The following is a 27530-nucleotide window of genomic DNA, read 5'->3' on the forward strand; positions in this document are numbered from 1 at the left end:
AACCGGCAGGGAGAAACGCAGGCTTGTGTAGACAATGTTTGTTCTGTGCTGCGACCCTCTCCGCCACCGGCTTGCTCATCTCCCGGCAGCCGGTGTTGACCGTGAAACCTAGTCTGGTCTGGAAGGGGTTGAAACCCATCTCGTTTTGATGGGAGTTTGTTCAGGCTGTGGGTAGGAAAGAACTCTTCAGCCGGGCGCGGTGGCTCACGCCTGTAGTCCCAGCACTTTGGGAGGCCGAGGTGGGCAGATCACAAGGTCAGGGGTTCGAGACCAAGCCTGGCCAATATGGTGAAACCTCATCTTTAGTAAAGATAGAAAGATTGGCCCCGCATGGTGGCAGGCACCTATAGTTCGGCTATTTGGGCGGCTGACGCAGGAGAATTGGTTGAACCCAGGAGGTGGAGGTTGCAGTGAGCCAAGATTGCACCACTGCACTCTGGCCTGGGCAACAGAGCAAGACTCTGTCTCCAAAAAAAAAAAAAAAAAAAAAACTCTTCAAAGCTAACATCCGAGTCCCAGAGTTTCACGTTGCTCAGAGTTTGATGCCAATCTGGGTTTTACAGTGTTATGTATTATCTTTCATATGATAAAACTGTCTTACAGGTGTACGGTCCTCCGAAAGGATGGACAGGCAGACCCAGGGTCAGGTTTAGCAAGTCTATTTCAACCTGCCTGACCGTAGACAGTGAAGGCAGCAGCCTGGCTGTCAGACTACCGGGGTTATGTGGCGGGGTTTGCGGGTAGCCAGGTGCCACTTTAAGAAAAACTGCCTCTTGGTTCTTAAGTGCTAACATCCTGCTTAATTGGGTCCGCATCCTGGGTTTGAGAGCCGGGTACAACCACAGCCCGGAAGCCAGGTGCCCCTGAGGCTGTTTTTGCTGTGAGCTCGGCTTAGCAGGGGAGAACGGAGAACGGGGAAAGGGGGTCTATGGGTTTTCTTGCTGTGACCCTAACAATAGGTTTTATAAGTGACTGAATGGTGGCTTTAGAGATGGCATAAAATAAACACACAGCGTAACCTTGATAGCAGGACCAAAAAGAAACTGACAAAAGCCAGGAGTCTTGACATCAACGATGTGAGGACATTCCTCTGAACTGCTCCTGTGCACAAGAGCTACCACTTGAGACTCTGTGAGTCGAGCCCAGCACCAGTGCTTGAGCTCGTGAATCTGAAACCTACGTGTACCTTAGTGACGGCCATCACTTGTCCAGTGAGACCCGGAAGCTCAACAGCACGCTGAAACCTCACGTGGTAAATTGAGGCAAGGCCAGCTTGTGCCAGACAGACTTGACTCCTGGTGTTATCCATGTACAGAGACCCACTCTCCCCTCAGTGCTTACGTCGTAGAGGCTCACAAGCCTCATCATTGCTCCCGATTGGCTGGATATAGAAAGATGTCCCTTGAAACTAAGCCAACCCAATAATGCAGTTTTTTTAATCAAGCTGTAGAATCCAATGTGGTATATACATAGAATAATTGGCATAAAAAGGAATAACATGGCTAGACACGGTGGCTCATACCTGGAATCCCAGCACTGAGGGAGACTGAGGCAGGTAGATCGCTTGATCCCAGGAGATAGAGACCAACCTGGGCAATGTAGCAAGATCCCATGCCTACCAAAAAAAAAAAAAATTAAAACGGCTGGGTGTGGGGGTGCCTACCTGCGGGCCCAGCTACTTGGGAGGCTGGGTCATGAGGATTGCTTGAGTCCGGGGCGGGGTGGAGGTGAGGCTGCACTGAGCCGTGATCGCACCACTGAACTCCTGTATGATAAGACGAGACTGTCTCAAAAAACTAACGTATGCTACAAAATGGATGGACCTTGAAGACGCTAGGCTAAATGAAGGGTATATAGTGAAGGATTCCGTTCGAATAATTTGTCTAGAATCGGCAGATCCATTTAAATACTGAAAGTAGGTCAGTGGTTGCGTAGGGCTGGGGCGAATAGGGCTGATGACTAAGAGGGCAGGGTTTCTCTCTGAGGGCGATAAAAATGTTCTAAAATTGTAGGGATGGTTACAACCTGAATATTCTCAATCCTAATTACGCTTTCAATGGGTGAATTGTATGATTTGTGAATTTTATTTCAATCTATGACAAAACTCTAGAGAAGGCACACACATCCCTCTGACGTCAGCATTGTACACACGATTCTAAAGCCCAGAGAGACAGATTTGCCCAAGGTAGATCAGCCAACAGAAGGCCTGATTTGTGTGTTCAGACTAAGAGGGCAACTTTGTGTTAGATCTTAGAAGTTCTGTGTAACTTAGTTTCATCTCTAAATAGACTAAGCTGTTTAGTGTAACAGGTTGAATGTATTATGCTGAAGACACAGCTCCTCGTATAAATCCACCCCCACAAGGAAAAGTCTTCTTCCCTAGTGTTTTTCCTTCAGATAACTCGATGCCAGTTTACATATCATGAAATCTTTTTCTTTTTTTCCTTTTGAGACGGAGTTTCGCTCTTGTTACCCAGGCTGGAGTGCAATGGCGCTATCTCGGCTCACTGCACCCTCCGCCTCCCGGGTTGAGGCAATTCTCCTGCCTCAGCCTCCTGAGTAGCTGGGATTACAGGCATGCGCCACCACGCCCAGCTAATTTTTTGTATTTTTAGTGGAGATGGGGTTTCACCATGTTGACCAGGATGGTCTCGATCTCTTGACCTCATCATCCACCCGCCTTGGCCTCCCAAAGTGCTGGGATTACAGGCGTGAGCCACTGTGCAAAATCTTTTTTTTTTCTTTTTTATTGCATTTTAGGTTTTGGGGTGCATGTGCAGAATGTGCATAATAGTTGTATAGGTGCACACATGGCAGTGTGTTTTGCTGCCTTCCTGCCCCTCACCCACATTTGGCATTTCTCCCCAGGCTATCCCTCCCCAGCTCCCCCTCCCCACTGTCCCTCCCCATTCCCCCCGATAGACCCCGATGTGTAGTGCTCCCTTCCCTGTGTCCATGTGATCTCATTTTTCCTCACCCGCCTATGAGTGAGAATATGCGGTGTTTCATTTTCTGTTCTTGTGTCAGTTTGCTGAGAATGTTCTCCAGTTTCATCCATGTCTGAGTACAATTCAAGGATTTAAAACATGAAATGATCACGATCCAATCTTAGTACATATCTGTCTACCTTGTAGCTGTGAAGCACTCACTGTGGTTTTATTGGAATGCCCCTAATTACATTCAGATTCTTTTCACGTGCTTACTGGGCACCTCTGTCTTCAGATAAATGTATATTCAAATACTTTGTCCATTGTTAACTTCATAATATTGTGTTACGACTCACTTTTCTTTATTGTACTTTAGGTCTGGGGTACATGTGCAGATCTTGCAGGATTGTTGCATGGGCACACACAGGCCACGGTGGTTTGCTGTCTCCATCCCCCCCATCACCCACGTCGGCCATTTCTCCCAGCGTTATCCCTCCCCAACCTCCCCGCCTCCACTATCCCTCCCCTGGCCCCCTGCCCTCCAACATAACCCTGTGTGTGATGCTCCCCTCCCTGTGTCCATGTGTTCTCATTGTTCAACACCTGCCTATGAGTGAGAACATGCGGTGCTTGGTTTTCTGTTCTTGGGTCAGTTTGCTGAGAATGATGCTTTCCAGATTCATCCACGTCCCTAAGACGGACACGAACTCCTCATTTTTTATGGCTGCGTAGTTTTCCACGGTGCCACGTTTCTTTGTCCGGTCTATCGTTGATGGGCGACTTGTGATACTTTTCTAACGTTCTGACAAAAAAAAAAGGTTCTTCAGCAGAGACAAAAGAACAAGGTGAAGAAAATTGGCCTGTTTTAATTTTGCGTAATTTGGAATGACCTTACAATTACTTACCCTGAACCTGTTACCGTGATGAATGACACAGATTTCTTTCCACTGTTGAATTGCTCTTGCTTTCCTGGACTACATGTGACATAAGCACCGTCAAATACCTTTTGATAGGCTTACTGGCCTCTAATTTCTTCGTTTATTTTCCTTTTTTAAAGTGGAGATGAAATTCACATGCCATGACATTAATCTTAGTACAATTGAGCGTTTAGTGTGTGAAAGTTGTGCAGCCGTCATGATACCTAATTTCAGACAACCTGCATCACCCCAAAAAGCCACATACCTGTTCCCAATCATTCCCCAACACCCACCCTGTGGAAACCGGTCATCCATGTTCCTGCGAATTTTGCCTTTTCTGAACCTTCCATGTAAATGAAGTCAGACATGTTGTTGTATTTTGTGATTGGCTTCCTTCATTTAACTTTTTGTTTTTTGTTTTTTTTTGAGACGGAGTCTTGCTCTGTCGCCCAGGCTGGAGTACCGTTGAGCCGTCTAAGCTCACTGTAACCTCCACCTCCTGGGTTCAAGTGATTCATCTGCCTCAGTCTCCCAAGTAGCTGGGACTACAGGAGCCTGCCGCCACACCCGGCTAATTTTTGTATTTTTTAAGTAGAGATGGGGTTTCACCACATTGGCCAGGCTAGTCTCGAACTCCTGACCTTGTGATCCACACTTCTCAGCTTCCCAAAGTGCTGGGATGAGAGGCGTGAGTCACCGCACCTGGCCCACTTGACATAATACTTCAAATATTAGTCAGTATCATACTGTGTTTCAGGGCTTCCTAACTTGTTACGGCTGAATAGAATTTCATTTATGTATATACCACTTTTTTTTCTTTTTTTTTTGAGACGGAGTTTCATTCTTGTTACCCAGGCTGGAGTGCAATGGCACGATCTCGGCTCACCGCAACCTCCCCCTCCTGGGTTCAGGCAATTCTCCTGCCTCAGCCTCCTGAGTAGCTGGGATTACAGGCACATGCCACCAGGCCCAGCTAATTTTTTGTATTTTTAGTAGAGACGGGGTTTCACCATGTTGACCAGGATGGTCTTGATCTCTTGACCTCGTGATCCACGTGCCTCAGCCTCCCGGTGTTATATCTTTTTTAAAAAATTGCTTAACCCCAAATCGGAAAGTTTACAACATTTCCTCTTACGGATTTTGTAGGTACCGTTTTTTTAAATTTTTATTTTATTTTTTGAGATGGGGTCTTGCTCTGTAGCCCAGGCTGGAGTGTAGTGGCCCGATCTGAGCTCACTGCAACCTCCACCACCTGGATCCCAAGTAGGATTCTAGCTATTCTCTTACCTCAGCCTCCCAAGTAGCTGGGATTACAGGCACAAGCCATCATACCCAGCTAATTTTTGTATTTTTTAGTAGAGATGGGGTTTCGCCATGTTGGCCAGTCTGGTCTTGAACTCCTGACCTCATGGTCAGCACTCCTCGGTCTCCCAAAGTGGTGGGATTACAGGCATGAGCCACCGTGCCCGGTCGTAGGTACCGCTCTAGAAGGCATTTAGGTCTTTGAGCTAATTTTGTGTATGGCATGAAGTAGAAGGTTCAATTTCATTCTTTTGTGTGTAGATAACCAGTTTTCTCCAGCAACGTTTATTGGAAGGACTGTTCTTGTCTGTCTAGATATTCTTGTGTAAAATCATAGCTGTATGAATGTATTTGCAAACTTTCAAGCCCATTCCATTGATCTCTATGACCTTGTGCCCAAACCACATTGACAATGACTGTGGCTTTATGGTTTCGAAATCAAAGTGTGATTCTCCAGCTTGACTTCAACATAGATTGGCCATTCTGGGTCTCTCAAATTTCCATGTGAAGTTTAGTGTCAATCAGTTTTACAATTTTGGCAAACAGAGGTAGCTGGAATTTTGATTAGATTGAACTGTGTCATGTGTATGAATGTGGGTATATGACACATTAACATTGTCTTTCAACCTGCAGGCACAAGCTGGCCTTTGCATTAATTTAGGGTTTTCTCAACTTTTTTGTTTTATTTTACAGCTTTCAGAATAAAGTCTCTCATTTGTTAAATTTATTCTGAAATATTTTGTTCTATGCTATTATGGAGTTGTTCACTTTGTTAATTGCCAGTGCATAGAAAAACTTTGAATATTGAATCACCTGATCTTGAATCTAATGCTCATGTTATTAGCACACTCGGCCCTGGCGCTGAGCCAGTGGCTCTGTGCTCTAAACTGGTCAGAAGATTAAATGCGGCATGTGATCTACTTTACCTGGGATGCCCAGCATCTCTGATTGCAGTAATAACACAGTATATTGCTGTCTATTCTTCTCTCTTCTCTTTTGCAGAAATTTCACAGGCTGTGAAACAAGATAGTGCCACAGCTTCAGAGGCAGAAGATCGAGGTGAATGCAATAGTTACTCGTTTCTTGCCCTCCCAGAAGGAAGTTGGGTGAGAGACGTCCACACTGTTTAAATGGCAGGGAAATCCACTTTCCCTCGCTTCACCCTCACTAGTCTCTGGTGTGTGATTCCCTCCCTAAGAGACCTTGCGGTCAGCACCATGGACACCACCTTGCTCATTCGCTATGATTACCTACGTTACAGCTTTTTATTAACTGAGAAATAGAAATTGTATCTATTTGTGAAGTTTCAATGCATGTATATATTACAGAGTGATCAAATGAGGCTAACGAGCCTATCCATCGCCTCAAATATCCTTTGTGCTGAGAACATTTAAAATCCTCTTCTAGCTGTTTTGAAAGCTACCTTGTCATCCTTGTTAACCCGTCACCATGTTACGCAGAACACCAGAACTGAACTCCTCCTCGTCCAGCTGTCACCTTGTCTGTGCCCGTTGACAAATGTTTTCCAACTTTGCCTGTCCACTGTCTACCCCACCCCCACCAGCCACTGGTGACCGCCACTCTGCCCTCTCCTTCTGAGTCTGACATTTTTAGATTCCACATGTGAGGTCCTCCGGTGTTTCTTACTCGATGTAACGATGTCCTCTAGGTTCCTTGATGATGTAGGAAATGACAGAATTTCCTGTGGGTTTTAGGGCTGAATAACCCATTGTGTATATAAACCAAATCACTTTTTCTGTTTGAGACGGGGTTTTGCTCTTGTTGCCCAGGCTGGAGTGCAATGGCGCGATCTCGGCTCACCGCAACCTCCGCCTCCTGGGTTCAGGCAATTCTCCTGCCTCAGCCTCCTGAGCAGCTGGGATTACAGGCACGCGCCACCGTGCCCAGCTGATTTTTTGTATTTTTAGTAGAGATGGGGTTTCACCATGTTGACCAGGATGGTCTCCATCTGTTGACTGATTTCTGTATGTATCTGTGATTGTTCCAGAGAGGCCTATCTACATTTCCTACTTTAAAAAACTTTTTTTTTTTTTGAGATGGGGTTTCGCTCTTGTTACCCAGGCTGGACTGTGATGGCACGATCTCGGCTCACCGCAACCTCTGCCTCCCATGTTCAAGCAATTCTCCTGCCTCAGCCTCCTGAGTAGCTGGGATTACAGGCACGTGCCACCGTGCCTGGCTAACTTTTCTATTTTTAGTAGCAACAGGTTTCTCCATGTTGGCCAGGCTGGTCTCGAACTCCCGACCTCAGGTGTTTATTCTTCTCCCTTGACTTTTGCAGAAACTTCACAATACAGTCATTGCATTTTTAGTGTTCTGAGGAATCGCTGTGCTGTTTTCCAAAACGCCTGTACTAATTTACAGTCCCACCCACAGTGAATAGGAGTTTTCTTATAAATACAAATTCCAAAGATCCATAATTCTAGCGGACTCGAGCTTCAAACGCAAGCTTGTTCAGTTGTAAAGATAGAGCCGAGAGTAGTCAAGTGCTTTGTTCGAAATTACATAGAATCTTTAATTCCTTCTGTTAACCAATGCTCAGTGAATAACTAGCATTTGAGGAACTGTGATGGGAATAAATGGTAGGAAAAATATTTCTCACCTTCATGGTGTTGAGAACTCCAGAATTCCGTATTAAAGATTAATTAATCTTTAATCTTATTAATCTAATTAATCTTTAATCTTAATCTAATCTTTAATAAGATTAATATTTGATCTTTAATATATTTACATATATTTTATATATAATATATCACATATAATATATATTACATATATTACATATTATATATTGTATATATTATGTATTATATAATATATATTATATATATATTTATACATAAATATGTTTAAATGTAAATATTTATATAATATTAATCTTTAAGCCGAGCACGCTTCCAAATTTCTCACTGTTGTAGCTCCCATCAGCGCTTCTTTAGTTTTTATGCCAAGAAGTACTCCATTGTACAGACACACCATTTTCTTGTTGATGGCTGTGTGTGTGTGTTTTGCTCTGATGACATACTACTGTAAATATTCACATGCAATTTTTAATATGGAAATATAATTATTTATGATTTAATATGGAATTAGGGTTAATTAAGATAATAAATGTGGGATTAGTTGGGATTAATTTGCTTGCTGTGGAATTAGGATAAAGATGCCACCCACCTCTGAACGTTGTGAGATGGGAGTGGAACAGTCCAGTGGAGCACGTTTCCCGCAGGGAATGGGGCCTGATGCTTTTTACTGAGATACGACCCACGTTCCATAAAGCTCGTTCTCTTAAAGTGTGAAACTCATTGGGTTTGGGAGATTGCCAGTTGCACAGGCATCTAATTCTTGAACATTTTCCTCTCCCAGAAATTCCTCACCCTTGGTAGTTGGTCCCTTTTCTCTTTTCCCTCAAGCTCTGGAAACAATTTAACTTGTCACCTCTCTGTGGATTTGCCTATTTTGGGTCTTTTGTATACATGGAATCATGCAAGATGTGGCTTTCTGTGACTGTTTTTTTTTTTTTCTTTTTTTGATGGTGTCTTGCTCAGTTGCCAGGCTGGAGTGCAGTGGCACGATCTCGGCTCACTGCAATCTCCACCTCCTGGATTCAAGCAATTCTCCTGCCTCAGCCTCCCAAGCAGCCAGGACTACAGGCTTGTACCACCACACCCAGCTAATTTTTTTTTATTTTTTAGTAGAGACGGGATTTCACCATGTTGACCAGGATGGTCTCCATCTCCTGACCTTGTGATCTGCCGGCCTCGGCCTCCCAAAGTGCTGGGATTACAGGTGTCAGCCACCACACCCGGCTACCAGCTTCTTAAGCTGAGCATAGCGTTTCAAAATTTCCTGCTGTTGTGGCTCACATCAGCACTTCCTTAGTTTTTATTGCCAAGAAATACTCTGTAGTATAAATATACCATTTTCTTTATCTGCTTATCAGTTGATGGCTCTGTGTGTGTGTGTGTGTGTGTGTGTGTTGCTCTGATGACATAGTGCTATAAATATTCACGTGCAAGTGTTTTTTTTTTTTTTTTTTTTTTTTTGAGATGGAGTTTTGCTGTTGTTACCCAGGCTGGAGTGCAATGGCGCGATCTCGGCTCACCGCAACCTCCGCCTTCTGGGTTCAGGCAATTCTCCTGCCTCAGCCTCCCGAGTAGCTGGGATTACAGGCGCACACCACCATGCCCAGCTAATTTTTGTATTTTTTGTATTTTTAGTAGAGACGGGGTTTCACCATGTTGACCAGGATGGTCTCGATCTCTTGACCTCGTGATCCACCCGCCTCGGCCTCCCAAAGTGCTGGGATTACAGGCTTGAGCCACCGCACCCGGCCATGTGCAAGTTTTTATATGACGTTTTCATTTCCCTGGGATTTATACCTAGTGTGTGAACCAACAATTCCATTCCTATGTCCATTTAGCCTTTGATGGGACTGCCAGACCATTTTGCTAAGTTGCCATGTCATTTTGTATCTTCAGCAATTAACGAAGGTTCCAATAGCATTAGCTGTTACTCGTCTTCACTATAATCATCCTAATGGCTATAAGGTGGTACCTCTGTGGTTTGGATTTGAATTTTCCCAATCATATTGAAATCTCCCCCCCCTCTCCCCCCCCAGATGGAGTCTCACTCTGTCACCCAGGCTGGAGGGCAGTGGCACAATCTCTGCTCGCTGCAACAGCTGCCTCCCTGGTTCAAGTGATTCTCCTGCTTCCTGAGTAGCTGGGACTACAGCTGTGCACCACTACACCCAGCTAAATTTTATATTTTTAGTAGAGATGGGGTTTCACCATGTTGGCCAGGATGGTCTCGATCTCTTGACCTTGTGTTCCACCTGCCTTGGCCTCCCAAAGTGCTGGGGAGTACAGGCGTGGGCCACCCAGCCTGAGATCTTTTCATGTGCTTATTGGCCATTTCCATGTTTATTCAAAGAAACGTGTATTCGAAACTTTTCCCCACTTTTTAAGTATGCTGTCTTACTGAGTCGTAACACGTCCTTATATATTCTGGACACCGGAACCTTCGCAGATAAGATTTGCAAATGTATTCTCTCATTCTGTGAGTTGTCTTTGAGGAACGAGAGGCTTTAATTTTCAGGAAGGCCCCTTTGTATCTGGTTGGCTGTTCATACTTTCAGTGTCCTATCTAAGAAACCACTGCTTAATCCAAGGCCTGTTGACACCTGTTTTCCTTTTAAAGTTTTATAGTGGTAGTGCCTACAGTTACGTCTTTGCAATCCGTATGAATATTCCACCTGCCCCACCCTTTGTGCAGAAATTGACGAATGATCCTAAAATTTATACAAAAATTCAGAGGACCCTAAAATAGCAAAAAAAAAAAAAAAGTTTTCAAAAAAAACTTGGAGTTAGGTTTTGCACAGGATATAGGGTGGAAAGCCAACCTCATTGTCTGGCATGTGGCTGCTCCGGTGTGCCAGCAACACTGTTACACTCTCTCCTTGGCCAAGTGCGGTGGATCCTTCCTGTGATCTCAGCGCTTAGGGAGGCCCAGGGTGGGTGGATCACCTGAGATCAGGAGTTCAAGACCAGCCCGTCTAACATGGTGAAACCCCATCTCTACTAAACATTAAAAAAAAAAAAAAAAAAAACACGTGTGATGGCAGGTGCCTGTAGTCCCAGCTACTTGGGAGGCTGAGGCAGAATTGCTCGAACCCAGGAGGTGGAGGCCGCAACGAGCCAAGATTGCACCACTGCACTCCAGCCTGGGTGACAGAGCAAGACTCCATCTCAAAAACAAACAAGAAAACCCACTATTGTTTCCTGCTATATTGATTGCTGTTGCTTTTTATAGTAAGTTTTGAAATAAGAAATGTAAGCGTTACAACTTTTTCCGAGACATTTTGGCTATTTTTGGGTCCCCTGAATTTTCGTACAGATTTTATGATGAGTTTCCGCAAAAGGTGGAGCAGTTGGAACGTTCGCGTGTATTGCATTAAAGCCTGCAGATGCACTTGGTAGACTGCCACGTGGACAGTATCCATTCTAATACAGGAATGCAAACTCTCTGTACTTCAGGGGCGCATTTAATTTTTCATTTGTGATTTGTGGTTCGGGATATAAGTCTGGCACTTCATTTGTTAAATGTATTCGTAAGTATTTTTTGCTGTGATAAATGGAATTGTTTCCTTAATTTCGTCTTGTCTAATTTATTGCTAATGTATTAAAAATACACAATGTTTTTGTTTGATCTTGTATTCTGCATTCTTGCTGAACTTTTTATTAGCTGTAATTTTCTGTGAGTTTCTTAGTTTTTTTTTGTTTTTTTTGTTTTTTTTGTTTTTTTTTTTTTGAGATGGAGTTTCGGTCTTGTTACCCAGGCTGGAGTGCAATTGCACAATCTCGGCTCACCGCAACCTCCGCCTCCTGGGTTCAGGCAATTCTCCTGCCTCAGCCTCCTGAGTAGCTGGTATTACAGGCACGCGCCACCATGCCCAGCTAATTTTTGTATTTTTAGTAGTGACGGGGTTTCACCATATTGACCGGGATGGTCTCGATCTGTTGACCTCGTGATCCACCCACCTTGGCCTCCCAAAGTGCTGGGATTACAGGCTCGAGCCACCGCACCTGGCCAGGATTTTCTCAGTATACAAGATCATGTCTTCTGCTGACAGATTAGTTTCTTCCTTTACCTGTCTGGATGCTGTTAATTTTTCTTGAGTGTCCAGGATAGAGATTCCAACACAATGTCGAATAGAAGTTGTGACGCTAGGTCTCCTTGTCTTCTTCAGATCATGGGGTAAAACTTCCTTTCACCTTTACATTGTGTGGGTTTTTTTAAAAATACATGAATTCCTTCTAATGGGTTAAGGGAATTTATCTCTATACCTTATATACCTTCGTCATGAAATAGGTCTGAATTTTGCCTAACATCTTACCTATTGAGATGCGGTGGGCTCTTCCCCCTTGATTCTATTAGTATTCTGTATATTACGCTGATTTTTTTAATGGTTAAAATAATCTTGCATTTCTGGGATAAATCCCACTTAATTATGATGTCTACTTTTTATGTATTGCTGGATTCCGGTTGCCAGTATTTTGAAGATTTTTACATTCATATTCATAAGTGACATTTATTTTAGCTTCTATAATGATGATACGATCTTTTCTGGTGATGCCTTGATTTTTAGAATCAGTAATTTAGAATACAGCAATTACTGTATTAACTGGTTTCATGGAATGGGTTGATGAGGATTTCCCCTCCTTTCTTTTTTTATTTTTTTTTTGAAAAGTTTGTGAAGGTTTGGCATTAACCCTTTTTTACAACACTTGGAATTCACCAGCGAAGCCATCCGAATCTGACTTTCTTGTAGGAAGTGTTTTGGTTACTCATTTTCCTGTAAGTGTATTCCTATTTTTCTATTTCTTTTGGAATAACTTTTAGTCATCTGAGTGTTTCTAAGAATTTGCCCAGTTCATCCAGGTTATCTGTGTTGATATAAAATTGTTCATAGCGCTCCCTTAAAACTTTTATTTATTTATTTTGAGATGGAGTCTTGCTCTGTCACCCAGGCTGGAGTGCAATGACATGATCTCGGCTCAGTGCAACCTCCGCCTCCCGGGTTCAGGTGATTCTCTTGCCTCACCTTCCTGAGTAGCTGGGACTACAGGCACCCACCACCACGCCTGGCTAATTTTTATGTTTTTAGTAGAGATGGGGTTTCACCATATTGACCAGGCTGGTCTCGAACTGCTGACCTTCTGATCTGCCCGCCTCAACCTCCCAAAGTGCTGGGATTACAGGCATGAGCCACCCGCCCGGCCAAAATCCTTTTCATTTCTTTAAGGTGATTGGCTGTGACTGTCCTTCATTCCCGACTCCAGTGATTGTAGCTGTCTCTCTCTCTTTATTCTTGGCCAGTCTGGCTAAAGGTTTGTCAGTTTTGTTCTTCTCAAAGAACACACTGCTAGGTTCGTGCTCGCTGTTGTGTTTCCATTCTGTATTGTGTTTACTTCTGTTCTTTATTCCCTTCCTCTGCCTGTTTCAGGGTTTGCTGTTTCTTTCCTCCTCTAAGGTGGGAAGTTGTGTTATATTTCAGATCTTTTTTCCCCAGGCATTTAGAGCTATGGTTTTCCTTTATGAACGGGTCTAGCTACATGTCATAAATGTTGCTGTGTTTTCTGTTCATTTCAAAGTAACTTCTTTTTGTTTCCTCTTTGACCTATTGAGGATTGTGTTGCTTCACTTCCATATATTTGGAAACTTTCAAATTTTCTTACTGATTTTTTTTTTTTTTTTTTGAGACGGAGTTTCGCTCTTGTTACCCAGGCTGGAGTGCAATGGCGCGATCTCGGCTCACCGCAACCTCCGCCTCCTGGGTTCAGGCAATTCTCCTGCCTCAGCCTCCCGAGTAGCTGGGACTACAGGCACGCACCACCATGCCCAGCCAATTTTTTGTATTTTTAGTAGAGATGGGGTTTCACCATGTTGACCAGGATGGTCTCGATCTCTTGACCTCGTGATCCACCCGCCTCGGCCTCCCAAAGTGCTGAGATTACAGGCTTGAGCCACCGCGCCCGGTCTTTCTTAGCGATTTCTGATCTCATCTCAGTGGGATGAGAGAGCATACTTGGCATAATTTCAATGCACATCAACTCAAAACGTGTTTCATGCCTAATATGTCTGCCTTGGAGAAGGTCTGTCTGCAGTTGAGAAGGGCGTGTCTTCTGCTGTTGAGTGGAGTTTTCTCTTGATATCCACCTCCACTGTTTTCTGTGCCAGTAAACAAAATCCCTACATGCCTGGTCATTCGTATCAAAAGCTTAGTTATTTTTTCTTGATTTGTTTGTTTTTGAGATGGAGTCTCTATCTCCCAGGCTGGAGTATAGTGGCACAATCTCCACTCACAGCAGCCTCCACCTCCCGGGTTTAAGCGATTCTCATGCCTCAGCCTCCTGAGTAGCTGTATTTATGAATATTTCTTTTCTCCACCTTATATCTAGCAAATTAGGAGATCGTATGGTCTCTACGTGCAACGTGACCCATTTTTACACGATTCTTCCCATTGCTGCATTTAAAGGCATTCGTTTCCATCTCAAACACAATCCACTTTTACTTAGAATCCGTTTTTTCTTTTTTTGAGATGGAGTTTTGCTCTTGTTACCCAGGCTGGAGTGCAATGGCGCGATCTCGGCTCACCACAACCTCCGCCTCCTGGGTTCAGGCAATTCTCCTGCCTCAGCCTCCTGAGTAGCTGGGATTACAGGCACACACCACCATGCCCAGCTAACTTTCTGTATTTTTAGTAGAGACAGGGGTTTCACCATGTTGACCAGGATGGTCTCGATCTCTTGACCTCGTGATCCACCCGCCTTGGCCCCCCAAAGTGCTGGGATTACAGGCTTGAGCCACCGCGCCCGGCCTAGAATCCATTTTCATACAATAACCAAGGTGATGCAAAACTTTACATCTGTAACTTTGCTCCCACACATAAAAATCCTTCTGTGGTTTTTATTCTATTTGTCATAAAAATCTATAATTTTTCTGATTTACGAGACAAAGACCACCCTAGTGATTATACTTTAAAATGGCAAATCTCTCCCATGCATCCTAAGATGAATTTGTATTTACACTCTACATGGTAACTATTTCCTAATAGGCATCGTGGTTATTCTCAGTCAGTGGTGGCTACTGTGTGCCAGAGGCTGTGTTATAACTCTACCAAATCACCTCCACGGCGACTCCACAACGTAGGAGCCATTTCTTTGCTTTTCTAGATGAACAGACAGAAACCTGTAACGTCAGTAATTTGATGAACATCTTACAAGTAGCATATGATAAGTCCCATTTGAGAGCTATGTCTGACTCAAGGTCCTTAATTCTATTTTTTTTTTTCTTTTTTAAGAGAAAGAGTTGTGCTTTGTTGCTGAGGCTGCAATGCAGTGGCTATCCACAGGCACGACTGTAGCACACTACAACTTCCAGCTGCTGGGCACAAGCGATCCTCCTGCTTCAGCCTCCCAAGTAGCTGGGACTACAGGCATGTACCTCGACACCTGGCTCTAAGATCCTTGATTCTTTACTGTAGGTTTTATCCCTCATCTAATTTTCTTATTTTTATTACTGAGGCAGAGTCTCACTCCATCACCCAGGCTGGAGTGCAGTGGCACCATCTTAGCTCACTGCAACCTCCGCTTTCTGGGTTCAGGTGATTCTCTTGCCTCAGCGTCCTGGGTAGCTGGGATTATGGGCACATGCCACCACACCTTGCTAATTTTGTAATTTTTTAGTTGAGACGGGGTTTCACCGTTTTGGCCACGCGGGTCTTGAACTCCTGACCTCGAGTGATCCACCCGCCTCAGCCTCCCAAAGTGCTGCAGTTACAGGTGTGAGCCACCACACTCAGCCTATCCCTCATTTTAATAGCTTGTGCCAGGCTTTCCAAGGAGAAATGAGCCTGGAACCCACACCCTCAGTCTTTGAATTAGTGCTTATCGTATTAATGCACTCTGTCCTCCCGCTGAGCCGGTGGCTGCCATGCTTTAAAGTGCCCCCGAAATTAAATGCCACATGACTCGGCGTACCTTGGGGGTGTCCGACACATCCGATTTGAACAGTAAACACGGGATGTTGGAATTATTCTTGTTTTGCAGAAATCTCACAAGCTATAGAACAAAGTGCCGCAGCAGCAGAGACGGGAAAACAAGGTGAGGAAAACAGATTTATTCCTTCCTCACCCTCCTGGAAGAAAGTCGGGTGAAGGAAAAGTGTGTGTGTTTTAGATTGCAGAGGAGTCCACTCTGCCTTCTCTGATTTTAGGGTTTTTTTAAATTATACTTTAAGTTCTGGGGTACATGTGCAGAACATGCAGGTTTGTTACATAGGTCTACATGTGCCAGGGTGGTTTGCTGTGTCCATCATCCCATCATCTACATTATTTCTCCTAATGCTATCCCTCCCCTACTTCCCCACCCCCTGCTATCCCTCCCCTTGCTCCCCACCCCTAACAGGCTCTAGTGTGTGAGTTCCCCTCCCTGTGTCCATGTGTTCTCATCGTCCAACACCCACTTACGAGTGAGAACATGCGAAGTTTGGTTTTCTGTTCTTGTGCCTCTTCCGTTGTCCTTTTCCTCTGGTGTCAATCCCTTCCCTATGAGCTCTTGGTCAGTACCATGGATAGGGCTACATGCAGAAGAACCCATAACTTCTTTTTTTCCTTTTTTTAAATTACATTTTAGGTTTTGGGGTACATGTGCAGAACATGCAAGACTGTCGCATAGGTACACACGTGGCAGTGTGATTTGCTGCCTTCCTTCCCTTCACCTATATCTGGCATTTCTCCCCATGTTCTCTCTCCCCAACTCCCCACACCCCCACTGTCCCTCCCTTATTTCCCCCCAACAGACCCCAGTGTGTGATGCTCCCCTCCCTGTGTCCATGTGAAGAACCCATAATTGTAATGGACTCGAATCGGTCACAGCTCTGCTTGACAGATGCTAAACATGTAGCCAAGAGTAGTCAGGGGCTCTCTTTAAACCGAAGCAGCAGTCATTATCAATCCCTTCTATCAACTAACATGGAACAAATGCCTGTTATTGCAGAAATGTCACAACCTACGGAACAAGGAGGTGCCATGGCAGCAGAGACAGAAGAACAAGGTGAGGAAGATGAAGTATTCCTTCGTGAAGGAATTGTGGAATTGCAGTGGTGAGAAAAGCATGGCTTGCCTTAATGGCCTTTGTAGTCCTAAGTTACACGTGAGTTAAACCACATGGAATGAAGATGAGCAGAAAGGGCTATAACTTTGCGGGACGCTGATTGAACAGCCAAGGATGTAACAGCAGATGTCCCTGAGAAACTCTAGATTGAGGCTTTATCGTTGAGATATAATGTACTTGCCATAAAGTTTACCCTGTACATGATTCCGTGATTTTTTTTTTTTTTTTTGAGACAGAGTTTCGCTCTTGTTACCCAGGCTGGAGTGCAATGGCGCGATCTCGGCTCACCGCAACCTCCGCCTCCTGGGTTCAGGCAATTCTCCTGCCTCAGCCTCCCGAGTAGCTGGGATTACAGGCACGCGCCACCACGCCCAGCTAATTTTTTGTATTTTTAGTAGAGACGGGGTTTCACCATGTTGACCGGGATGGTCTCGATCTGTTGACCTCGTGATCCATCCCCCTTGGCCCCCCAAAGTGCTGGGATTACAGGCATGAGCCACAGCGCCCGGCAAGTTCAATGATTTTTAGCCTATTCAGTTGTCCAACCATCACCGTGAATTACAAAACATTTTTTTCTCCCAAAAAGCAACCCCATGCCCGTTTGCAGCCACCGATTTCCTCTCCCTCAGAACTCTAGACAATCACTAATCTACTGTCTCTATAAACGTTCTGATTCCAGATGGGTCATGGAAATGGAATCGTGTGTTTTCCATGACTGGCTCCTTTCCCTTAGCATAATGTTCCAGAGTCCATGTTGTGGCATGTATCGGCATTTCGTTTTGTGGCTGAATAATATTCCATGGTGTGGAAAGATCCCATTTTCATTTTTTTTTTTTCTTAGCTTTTTTTGTGGTGGTTGTTGAGATGGAAGTTTGCTCTTGTCATCCAGGCTGGAGTGCAGTGGTGCGATCTCGGCTCACTGCAACCTCCACCTCCCAGGTTCAAGTGATTCCCGTTTCTCAGCCTCCTGAGTAGCTGGGATAACAGGCATGAACCCCCATGCCTGGCTAATTTTGTTCTTGTTTTTGTGTTTTTTAGTAGAGACAGGTCTTCTCCATGTTGGTCAGGCTGGTCTCAAACTCCTGACCTCAGGTGACCCACCCCCTCAGCCTCCCAAAGTGCTGGGATTACAGGCATGAGCCCCCGCGCCCACCCAAGATCCCATTTTCTTGATCCATTGTTCAGTTCGTGGGAATTTGGCTTTTTTCTCTCTTTGGGGCTGGTCAGAGTGCTCTGTGAGCACTCACATCCTAGGATGCTGTGATGGAAAGAAGCCATTTTGCTAGCATGAGATATTCAAGATAAAAAACTAATAGGAATTGGTGATTGGCGGAGTTCTGAAAGAAGGGGGCTCTGGGGATTGCTCTCACTTTTCTTCTGGAACGAACGGGTGGGCGGTGATGGCAGGAGTCAGTGGCTTTTACTCCCCCTGTGCAGTACAACCCATGTCCATCCTTGTGAGCTGTTGAATCATTGACTCCACCAATATTTGAAGAACTGATGGTTGCCAGTATTGTCAACTTTAAATTGGAATGAATAATATATATATAAATATTGGTGACATTTCTAGAATAGTTACCATAGGCTAGGCACTGTTACCCACCTTTTCATTGTCGTGATACCTTCACACTAAGCTAGGAAGGGGAGATGCTAACACTCTGCACTGCACCCCCTTTTTTGAGTTGGGGGTCTTGCTTTGTCACCCAGGCTGAAGTGCAGTGGCATGATCATAAGTAACTGCAGCCCCTAACTGCCGGGCTGAAGCGATCCTCTTGCCTCAGCCTCCTCAGTGGCTGGAGATCAGCCAGGTGTGTGCCAGCACACCTCGCTAATGCTTACGTTTGTTACAGAAAGGGGGTCGGGCTGGTCTAGTTGTGTTGTCCAGGCTGGTCTTGAACTCCTGGCCTCAAGGGATCCACCCATCTTGGCATCCCAGTGCACTAGGATACGGGAATGAGCCACTATGCTTAGCCAATATCCCTATTTTGTAGATGAACAAATTATCAGATAGAGGATTGATAGAGCTACAGTTAACAAAAACAATGAGCTCAGCTTCTGCTCCAAGGTAAGATCACAAATGCAACCGTTTTCTCCATTTATCACCTACAGAAAACGTATGAGAGAGAATATTTTTGGTTAGAGGCAAAAGATGAGTTCTTGATGCTTCGAATTTGAGGTCCCTGTGACCCCTTAAGGTGGTGACTTAGACAAATGACTGGAATTTTCGGAATAGAGCCCCCTGAAGAGAGGACTAGAGCTCTGAAGTAAAGACGTAATAATGAAATTCATAGAAAAAGAGCGGGTTGAGGAAGAACCAAAGGGGGCCTGGGTTTGATACAGACTGTCTTCCTGGGATTTCCCTCCCTCTATAAAAACCTACATTCTGGCAGGGTGCAGTGGCTCACACCTGTAATCCCAGTGCTTTGGGAGGCCAAGGCAGGTGGATGACAAGGTCAGGAGATCGAGACCATCCTCGCCAACATGGTGAAACCGCATCTCTACTAAAAATACAAAAAAAATTAGCCGAGCATGGTGGTGCGCGCCTTTAATCCCAGCTACTCGGGAGGCTGAGGCAGGAGAATTGCCTGAACCCAGGAGGCGGAGGTTGCGGTGAGCAGAGGTCGTGCCACTGCACTACGGTCTGGGTGACAGTGCGAGACTCCGTCTCCAAAAAAAAAAAAAAAAAAAAAAAAAGCCTACGTTCTGGCCAGACATGGTGGCTCACCCCTGCAATCCCATCACTCTGGAACTTAGGGAGGCAGGGGCAGGCAGGTCACGAGGTCAGGAGTTCGAAACCAGCCTGACCAACATGGTGAAACCTTGTCTGTACTCAAAGTAGAATAATGAGCCAGGTTTGGTGTCCCATGCCTGTAATCCCAGCCACTCAGGAGGCTGAGGTGGGAGAACTGCTTGAGCCTGGGAGGTGAAGGTCGCAGTGAGCCGAGATCGCGCCACTGCGCCGTAGCTTGGACAATAGAGACTCTGTCTCAAAAAACAAAACAAAACCCATATTCCAGTGGCACAACCAGCCCTCTGAGGACAGCATGTCAGTCCGAGCTCAGCAAATAGAGGTTCCAGTCGCAAGGTCTGCTTCCTGTGGTTTTAACACTGATCTCTTCATGGCTTCCCCTGATGTGGATGACAGATGGCTCTGTGTCCCAGCACTTTGGGAGGCCGAGGCGGGTGGATCACGAGGTCAAGAGATCGAGACCATCCTGGTCAACATGGTGAAACCCCGTCTCTACTAAAAATACAAAAATTAGCTGGGCATGGTGGCGCGCGCCTGTAATCCCGGCTACTCGGGAGGCTGAGGCAGGAGAATTGCCTGAAGCCAGGAGGCGGAGGTTGCAGTGAGCCGAGATCGCGCCATTGCACTCCAGCCTGGGTAACAAGAGCGAAACTCTGTCTCAAAAAAAAAAAAAATAATCAGGAAAATTCTTCAAAGATCCAAAAAGCAAACCTGAACTTGGCACATGCCAAGCAGTGCATTGAATCCACACAAATGAAGCCATGTGCAGACATCGTATTAGATGTTACAAGTCACCTAGAGGTGACTTACAGTACGTGGGAGGATGTGCGTGGGCTGTACAGCCGTGGCATTTTATGTCAGGCACGTGGCCATCTGCAGATTCTGATGTCTTTGGGGATGTCCTGGAACCCATCTTGGACAGACTCAGGATGCAACTACAATGAAGTATGTAAGTTCTAGATTTTATGTGGAGATTTTGCGTAGTTAGTAATCATATTACACATTTGTGCAGAGAGATTCCTGCTGCCTTTTTAAGGCAAAAGGTAGTACCAGCAAACTTTGTTTTGTTTTGTTTTGTTTTTGAGACAGAGTCTTGCACTGTAGCCCAGGCTGGAGTGCAGTGGTGGGATCTTGGCTCGCCGCAACCTCCACCTCCTGGGTCCCAGTTCCCAATTCTCCTGCCTCAGCCTCCTGCGTAGCTGGGATTACAGGTACACGCCACCATGCCCAGCTAACTTTTGTATTCTTAGTAGGGACAGGGTTTCACCATGTTGGCCGGGCTGGTCTCGAACTCCTGCCTTGTGATCCACCTGACCTTGTGATCCACCTGCTGGGATTACAGGCGTGAGCCACCACACCCATCAGTACCAGCAAACTTAAGGTCCCAGGGTATGAATCTCCTTCGTGTTCATTGAGTGCCTAGTGGACGTCAGAAACCGAAGAGGCTAGAAGTATTGAGGTAAAAAGACGAGGTGTTTTTCTCAAGGAGCTTACATGGTAAGCTAGGGGCTAACAAAAAGTAAATGCATAAAAGAATTGCATTTTCTGATAAGTGTCAGGTGGTGTGAAATAATGATGGTTTGTGTTAAGTTTCATTTTCTCACATTTGTCAGGCCCTGTGCTAATGTTGAATGCATATTCCTAAATCTTTATCAGGTGGGCCGGGCATTGGGGCTCGCACCTGTAATCCCAACACTTTGGGAGGCAGAGGTGGGCGGATCATTTGAGGTCAGGAGTTCAAGACCAGTCTGTCCAACATGGTGAAACCCTGTCTCTACTAAAAAAAAAAAAAAAAATTTAATATTAGCTGGGCATGGCAGCAGGCGCCTGTAATCCCACTACTCGGGAGGCTGAGGCTGGAGAATTGTTTGAACCTGGGAGGTGGAGGTTGCAGTGAGCCAAGATCACACCACTGCACTCCAGCCTGGGTGACAAGAGTGAAACTGTGTCCCAAAAAAAAAAAAATTATCAGGTGGGGAAACTGAGCAACAGCTTGTATGACATCACAGATGCTCTCCAGCAGGGGTGGTCCCCAACCCCCTGGCCATGGGCTGGCATGGTGGCCTGTTAGGAACCGGGCTGTACAGCAGGAGGGGTCGACCTTTCATCTGTATTTACAGCTGCTCCCATTGCTCACATGACCGCCTGAGCCCTGCCTCCTGCTACATCAGAAGAGGTACCAGATTCTCACAGGAGCATGAGCCCTCTTGGGAACTGTGCATGTGAGGGCCTGGGTTACCTGGTCCTCATGAGACTCCAGTGCCTGGGGATCCGTCACTGTCTCCCATAATCCCAAGATGGGACTGTCTAGTTGCAGGAAAGCCAGCTCAGGGCTCCCACTGACTGTACATGATGGCGAGTTGTGGAGTTACTTCATTGTCTATTACAATGTAACCAGTCAGGTGCACAAAAACGGGAACGTGGGGGATCATCCCCAAACCATCCCCCTCCACCCTGGTCTGTGGAAACACTGTCTCCCACAAAACCAGTTCCTGGCACCAAAAAGGTTGGGGACCACTGCTCTATAGAGCTTGGGTTCTAGGCAGGATCTATCTCTCAAGGGATGCACCCCCTCTTCATGTAGAGAATTCCCCCAGTACTTGGGGAAACTCAGGGATGGAACAGGAGAAGCACAGCTGTCCAACAGGTGTAGAGCTTGGGGCCATGGTGTATGCATCCTCAGCTGCCCCTTCTTCCCTGCCTCCTTCCCTGCCTGCCTCCTTCCCTGCCTGCCTCCTTCCCTGCCTGCCTCCTTCCCTGCCTGCCTCCTTCCCTGCCTGCCTCCTTCCCTGCCTGCCTCCCTCCCTGCTTCCCTCCTTCCCTCCTTCCCTCCTTCCCTCCTTCCCTCCTTCCCTCCCTGCCTCCCTCTGTCCCTCCCTGTCCCCTTCCTTGCCTGCCTCCTTCCCTCCCTGTCGCCCTCCTTGCCTGCCTCCTTCCCTCCCTCCCTGTCGCCCTCCTTGCCTGCCTCCTTCCCTCCCTCCCTGTCGCCCTCCTTGCCTGCCTCCTTCCCTGCCTGCCTCCCTCCCTGCTTCCCTCCTTCCCTCTTTCCCTCCTTCCCTCCTTCCCTCCTTCCCTCCTTCCCTCCTTCCCTCCTTCCCTCCCTGCCTCCCTCTGTCCCTCCCTGTCCCCTTCCTTGCCTGCCTCCTTCCCTCCCTGTCGCCCTCCTTGCCTGCCTCCTTCCCTCCCTCCCTGTCGCCCTCCTTGCCTGCCTCCTTCCCTCCCTCCCTGTCGCCCTCCTTGCCTGCCTCCTTCCCTGCCTCCCTGTCGCCCTCCTTGCCTGCCTCCTTCCCTGCCTCCCTGTCCCCCTCCCTGCCTCCCTCCCTCCCTGTCCCCCTCCCTGCCTCCCTCCCTCCCTGTCCCCCTCCCTGCCTGCCTCCCTCCCTCCCTGTCCCCCTCCTTGCCTGCCTCCCTCCCTGTCCCCCTCCTTCCCTCCCTCCCTGTCCCCCTCCTTCCCTCCCTCCCTGTCCCCCTCCTTCCCTCCCTCCCTGTCCCCCTCCTTCCCTCCCTCCCTGTCCCCCTCCTTCCCTCCCTCCCTGTCCCCCTCCTTCCCTCCCTCCCTGTCCCCCTCCTTCCCTCCCTCCCTGTCCCCCTCCTTCCTTCCCTCCCTGTCCCCCTCCTTCCTTCCCTCCCTGTCCCCCTCCTTCCTTCCCTCCCTGTCCCCCTCCCTGTCCCCCTCCCTGTCCCCCTCCCTGTCCCCCTCCCTGTCCCCCTCCCTGTCCCCCTCCCTGTCCCCCTCCTTCCCTCCCTCCTTCCCTCCCTCCTTCCCTCCCTCCCTCCCTGCCTCCCCGCCTCCCCCCCACCCTGCCTCCCTCCCTCCCTCCCTCCCTACCCGCCTCCCCCCCTCCCTGCCTCCCTCTCCCTGAGACTACATATGTTGACATAAATAATTCATTTAACAAATACTTGAGTTCCAGAGTGCCAGGCACTGTCATCGATGCTAAGGATCCAAGAGTGAGTAAGAAAGTCCATGCTTAGAGTCTACTGGGGGAACCATCAGCAAATAAAATGCAACCCATCAGGTCCCCAGTGTGAAAAAGAGAACTCGGGTTGAACGGGGGGAAGGAGAGCTATTTCCTAGAATGTTAAGAATCTTTAGAGGGGAGTGAAGAGGAGCTTGTTCTCAGCACATTGCTAGGAAGAAACCAGACGCACATCTGGAGGCTGAGTCGGGCCCCACTGAGGCTGGGTCCAGGGTTTCTGTGATGGGGTATTTTACTAAAATTCAGACTGGATTCAAATTTTGTTCCCTGATGTCTGTCTTTTGACATGGAGTCTTGCTCTGTTGCCCAGGCTGGAGTGCAGTGGTGTGATCTCGGCTCACTGCACCCTCTGTCTCCCTGGTGCAAGTGATTGTCCTGCCTCAGCCTCCCAGATAGCTGGAATTACAGGTGCCCACTACCATGCCTGACTCATTTTTGTATTTTTTTTAGTAGTAATCAGGTTTTGCCACGTTGGCCAGGCTGGTCTCAAACTCCCGACCTCAGGCGATCCACTCACCTTGACCTCCCGAAGCACTGGAATTGTAGGCACGAGCCACCATGCCTGGTCTGTTGCCTGATTTTTATTGTACCCTCTCTGACTTCAGGCCCCGGAGGTGACACATGGAACTACAAGTGTCACGTGATGACGAAACTCACCGCGAAGGAGGATGTGCCCTGTGGTTTTGAAAAACCTGCTGCCGACTGGCTGGAAATGCAGATGCTGGTTGGTGCCTTCGGTGCAGACCAGTGGGGCTTCCGGCCCCACACTGTGGTTCTGCATGGGAAGTCGGGAATCGGAAAATCGGCTCTGGCCAGGAGGATCGTGCTGTCCTGGGCGCAAGGTCAACTCTTCCAGAATATGTTCTCCTACGTCTTCTTCCTCCCCATTCGAGAGGTGCAGCGGAGGAAGGAGGCCAGCGTCGCAGAGCTCATCTCCAGGGAGTGGCCAGACTCCCAGGTTCCCGTGACGGAGATTGTGTCCCGGCCGGAAAGGCTGCTGTTCATCCTCGACGGTTTTGACGACCTGGGCGGCTCCGACGTCCACAGTGACACGAAGCTCTGCAGAGCCTGGGCCGAGAGGCAGCCCACGGGCGCCCTCATACACAGTCTGCTGAGGAAAGTCCTGCTCCCCGAGTCCTTCCTGATCGTCACCGTCCGAGACGTGGGCGTTGAGAGGCTCAAGTCTCAGGTGGTGTCCCCCCGTTACCTGCTTGTGAGGGGAATCTCCGCAGAAAGAAGAATCCACCTGCTCCTGGAGCATGGGGCCGGGGAGCATCAGAAGGCACAGGTGGCGCGTGCCATGATGAGCAACCGTGGGCTGTTGGACCAGTGCGAGGTGCCCGCCGTGGGCGTGCTGGTCCGCGTGGCTCTGCAGCTGCAGGACGTGGAGGGGGAGGGCGTCAGCCTCACACTCACCGGCCTGTACGCCGCCTTCGTGTTCCATCAGCTCACCCCTCGAGACGTGGCCCGGCGCTGCCTCGACCTGGAAGAAAGGGCCGTCCTGCAGCGCCTGTGCCGCATGGCCGTGGAAGGAGTGTGGAATATGAAGTCTGTGTTTGACAGAGACGACCTCTTGATTCACGGACTCGGGGAGTCCGAGCTCCGGGCTCTGTTTGGCACGGACGTCCTTCTCCGGGACGGCCACTGTGAGGAGGAGCACTTCACGTTTTTCCACCTGAGCCTCCAGGACTTCTGCGCGGCCTTGTACTACGTGTTAGAGGGGCTGGACGTCGAGCCGGCGCTCTGTCCTCTGTTCATGGAGAAGGGCAAGAGGTCGGTGGAGCTGAGACAGGCGGGTTTCCACAGCCACCTGCTTGGGATGAAGCGTTTCTTGTTTGGCCTCATGAACGAAGACGTCAGGAGGCCGCTGGAGGTCCTGCTGGGCTGCCCCGTTCCGCTGGGGGTGAAGCCGAAGCTTCTGCACTGGGTGTCCCTGTTGGGTCAGCAGACCGACGCCACCGCCCCAGCCGACACCCTGGACGCCTTCCACTGCCTTTTCGAGACTCAAGACGAAGAGTTTGTTCGCTCGGCCTTAAAAGGCTTCCGGGAAGTGTGGCTTCCGATCTGCGAGACCATGGACTTGACGGTGTCGTCCTTCTGTCTCCAGCACTGTCCAAATTTGCGGAAAATTCGGGTGGATGTCAAGGGGCTCTTCCTGAGGGATGAGTCGGCTGAGGCGTGGCCTGTGGTTCCTCAGTGGTAAGTGCCCGGGGCAGTTTTAGTCTATGCCGTCTACCGGGCTCTGTGTCCCTGCTGCTGGGACTTAACAATATTTCCAGGAATTTCAAGATCCCAGGTAACTGACTGAGGACGAACCGCCCAGATGATGTCCAGTAGCCTAAAATGCCAGGACCTGAATCTGGCTTATTGTCCATACCTGGGAAAGGTCTTTCAAAATACAGGGCCCCATCCACAACTCTGAAGGCAGGGCTCTGGGGTTGAAACCCAGGAATATGTAGTTTCTTTTATTTTTTAATTCATTTTATTTTGAGACACAGTCTTGCTCTGTCGCCCAGGCTGGAGTGCAGTGGTGCGATCTCGGTTCACTGCGACTTCCACCTCCCGGGTTCGAGTGATTCTCCTGTCCCAGCTTCCCGAGTAGCTGGGACTACAGGTGTGTGCCCACACCCAGCTAATTTTTGTGTTTTTAGTAGAGATGGGGTTCCACCATGTTGGCCAGGCTGGTCTCGAACTCCTGACCTTGTGATCCGCCCGCCTCTGCCTCCCACAGTGCTGGGACTACAGGCATGAGCCAGCTCCTGCTATCGATGTTATCGCTCAGGTTTGTGTATCGCTTGTGTGGTATGGGGTCCGGGGCCGCGCTGTCCAATAGTGTTTTGTGATGAAAATACTCCACGTGCCTTGTCCAGTAGGGCGGCCACCATCTGAAATGCGGCGAGACTGTGGAGGTGAAAGTCATCTGACTCCATTACAACTCATTTCTAGGTGTGTTTGTTCTTGTGTTTTGAGACAGAGTCTCACTCTCCTGCCCTGGCTACGGTGCAGCGGCATTGTCTCCGCTCACTGCACGCTCTGCCTCCTGCGATCAAGCGATTCTCATGCTTCATTTTCACAGGTAGCTGGGATTACAGGTGCCCACCCCAACCATGCTCAGCTAATTTCTGCGTTTTTGGTAGAGACGGGGTTTCCTCATCTTTACCAGGCTGGTCTCTAACTCATGATCCATCTTCCTCAGCCTCCCACAGTGCTGGGTTTACAGGCATGAGCCACCGCGCCTGGCTTTAATTTTTTTTTTTTTTTTGAGATCATGTCTGTCGCCCGGGCTGGAGTGCAGTGGTGTGATCTCAGTTCACTGCAACCTCATCTCCCGGGTTCAAGTGATTCTCCTGACTCAGCCTCCTGAGTAGCTGGGATTACAGGCGTTCGCCACCACACCTGGCTGATTTTTGTATTTTTAGTAGGGACAGAGTTTCACCGTGTTGGCCAGGCTCATCTCAAACTCCTGATCTCAGATGATCTGCCCACCTCAGCCTCCCAACGTGCTGGGATTACAGGTGTGGGCCACTGTTCCTGGCCTCATTTATATTTAATCACCTATAGCTGTTTTTTAGATCTGACTAATGCAGGTCTAGAAAACAGTTTGCTGGACCGTCTCAGCGCCCATCCTCCCGTGACCCAGAACACCTCGGTGACAAATGTGGACAGGCGGGGTGTGGGGGTTCATGCCTGTAATCCCAGCACTTTGGGAGGCAGAGAGAAAAGGATTGCTTGAGGCCAGGTTTTTTTTAGACTAGCAACCAAGTAAGACCCTGTCTCTACAAGAACTCTTAGAGCTAGCCAGTGTGGAGGTGTGTGCCTGTGGCCCCAGCTACTCAGGAGGCCGAGGTGGGAGGATCATTTGAGCCCAGGAGCTGAGGGCTGCAGTGAGTTGTGATCACGCCACTTCATTCCAGCTTGGGTGACAGGGTGAGACTCTGTCCTTTAAAAAAAAAAAAAAA

The 27530-nt window shown here is 47.8% G+C and overlaps 1 protein-coding gene across 1 annotated transcript in view; it reads left to right on the forward strand.

Moving 5' to 3' along the window:
• Positions 1 to 23525: 23525 nt before the first annotated feature.
• Positions 23526 to 27530, forward strand: part of NLRP5 (NLR family pyrin domain containing 5) — a 34160-nt gene continuing 30155 nt past the window's right edge. The window contains exons 1-2 of the mRNA XM_035284398.3: positions 23526 to 23542; positions 24022 to 25770. Of these exons, the coding sequence (XP_035140289.3) occupies positions 23526 to 23542; positions 24022 to 25770 (1766 nt within the window). The remainder of the gene's footprint in view (positions 23543 to 24021; positions 25771 to 27530) is intronic.

The sequence above is a fragment of the Callithrix jacchus genome, chromosome 22 (assembly GCF_049354715.1).
Source record: "Callithrix jacchus isolate 240 chromosome 22, calJac240_pri, whole genome shotgun sequence".
NCBI lineage: Eukaryota > Metazoa > Chordata > Mammalia > Primates > Cebidae > Callithrix > Callithrix jacchus.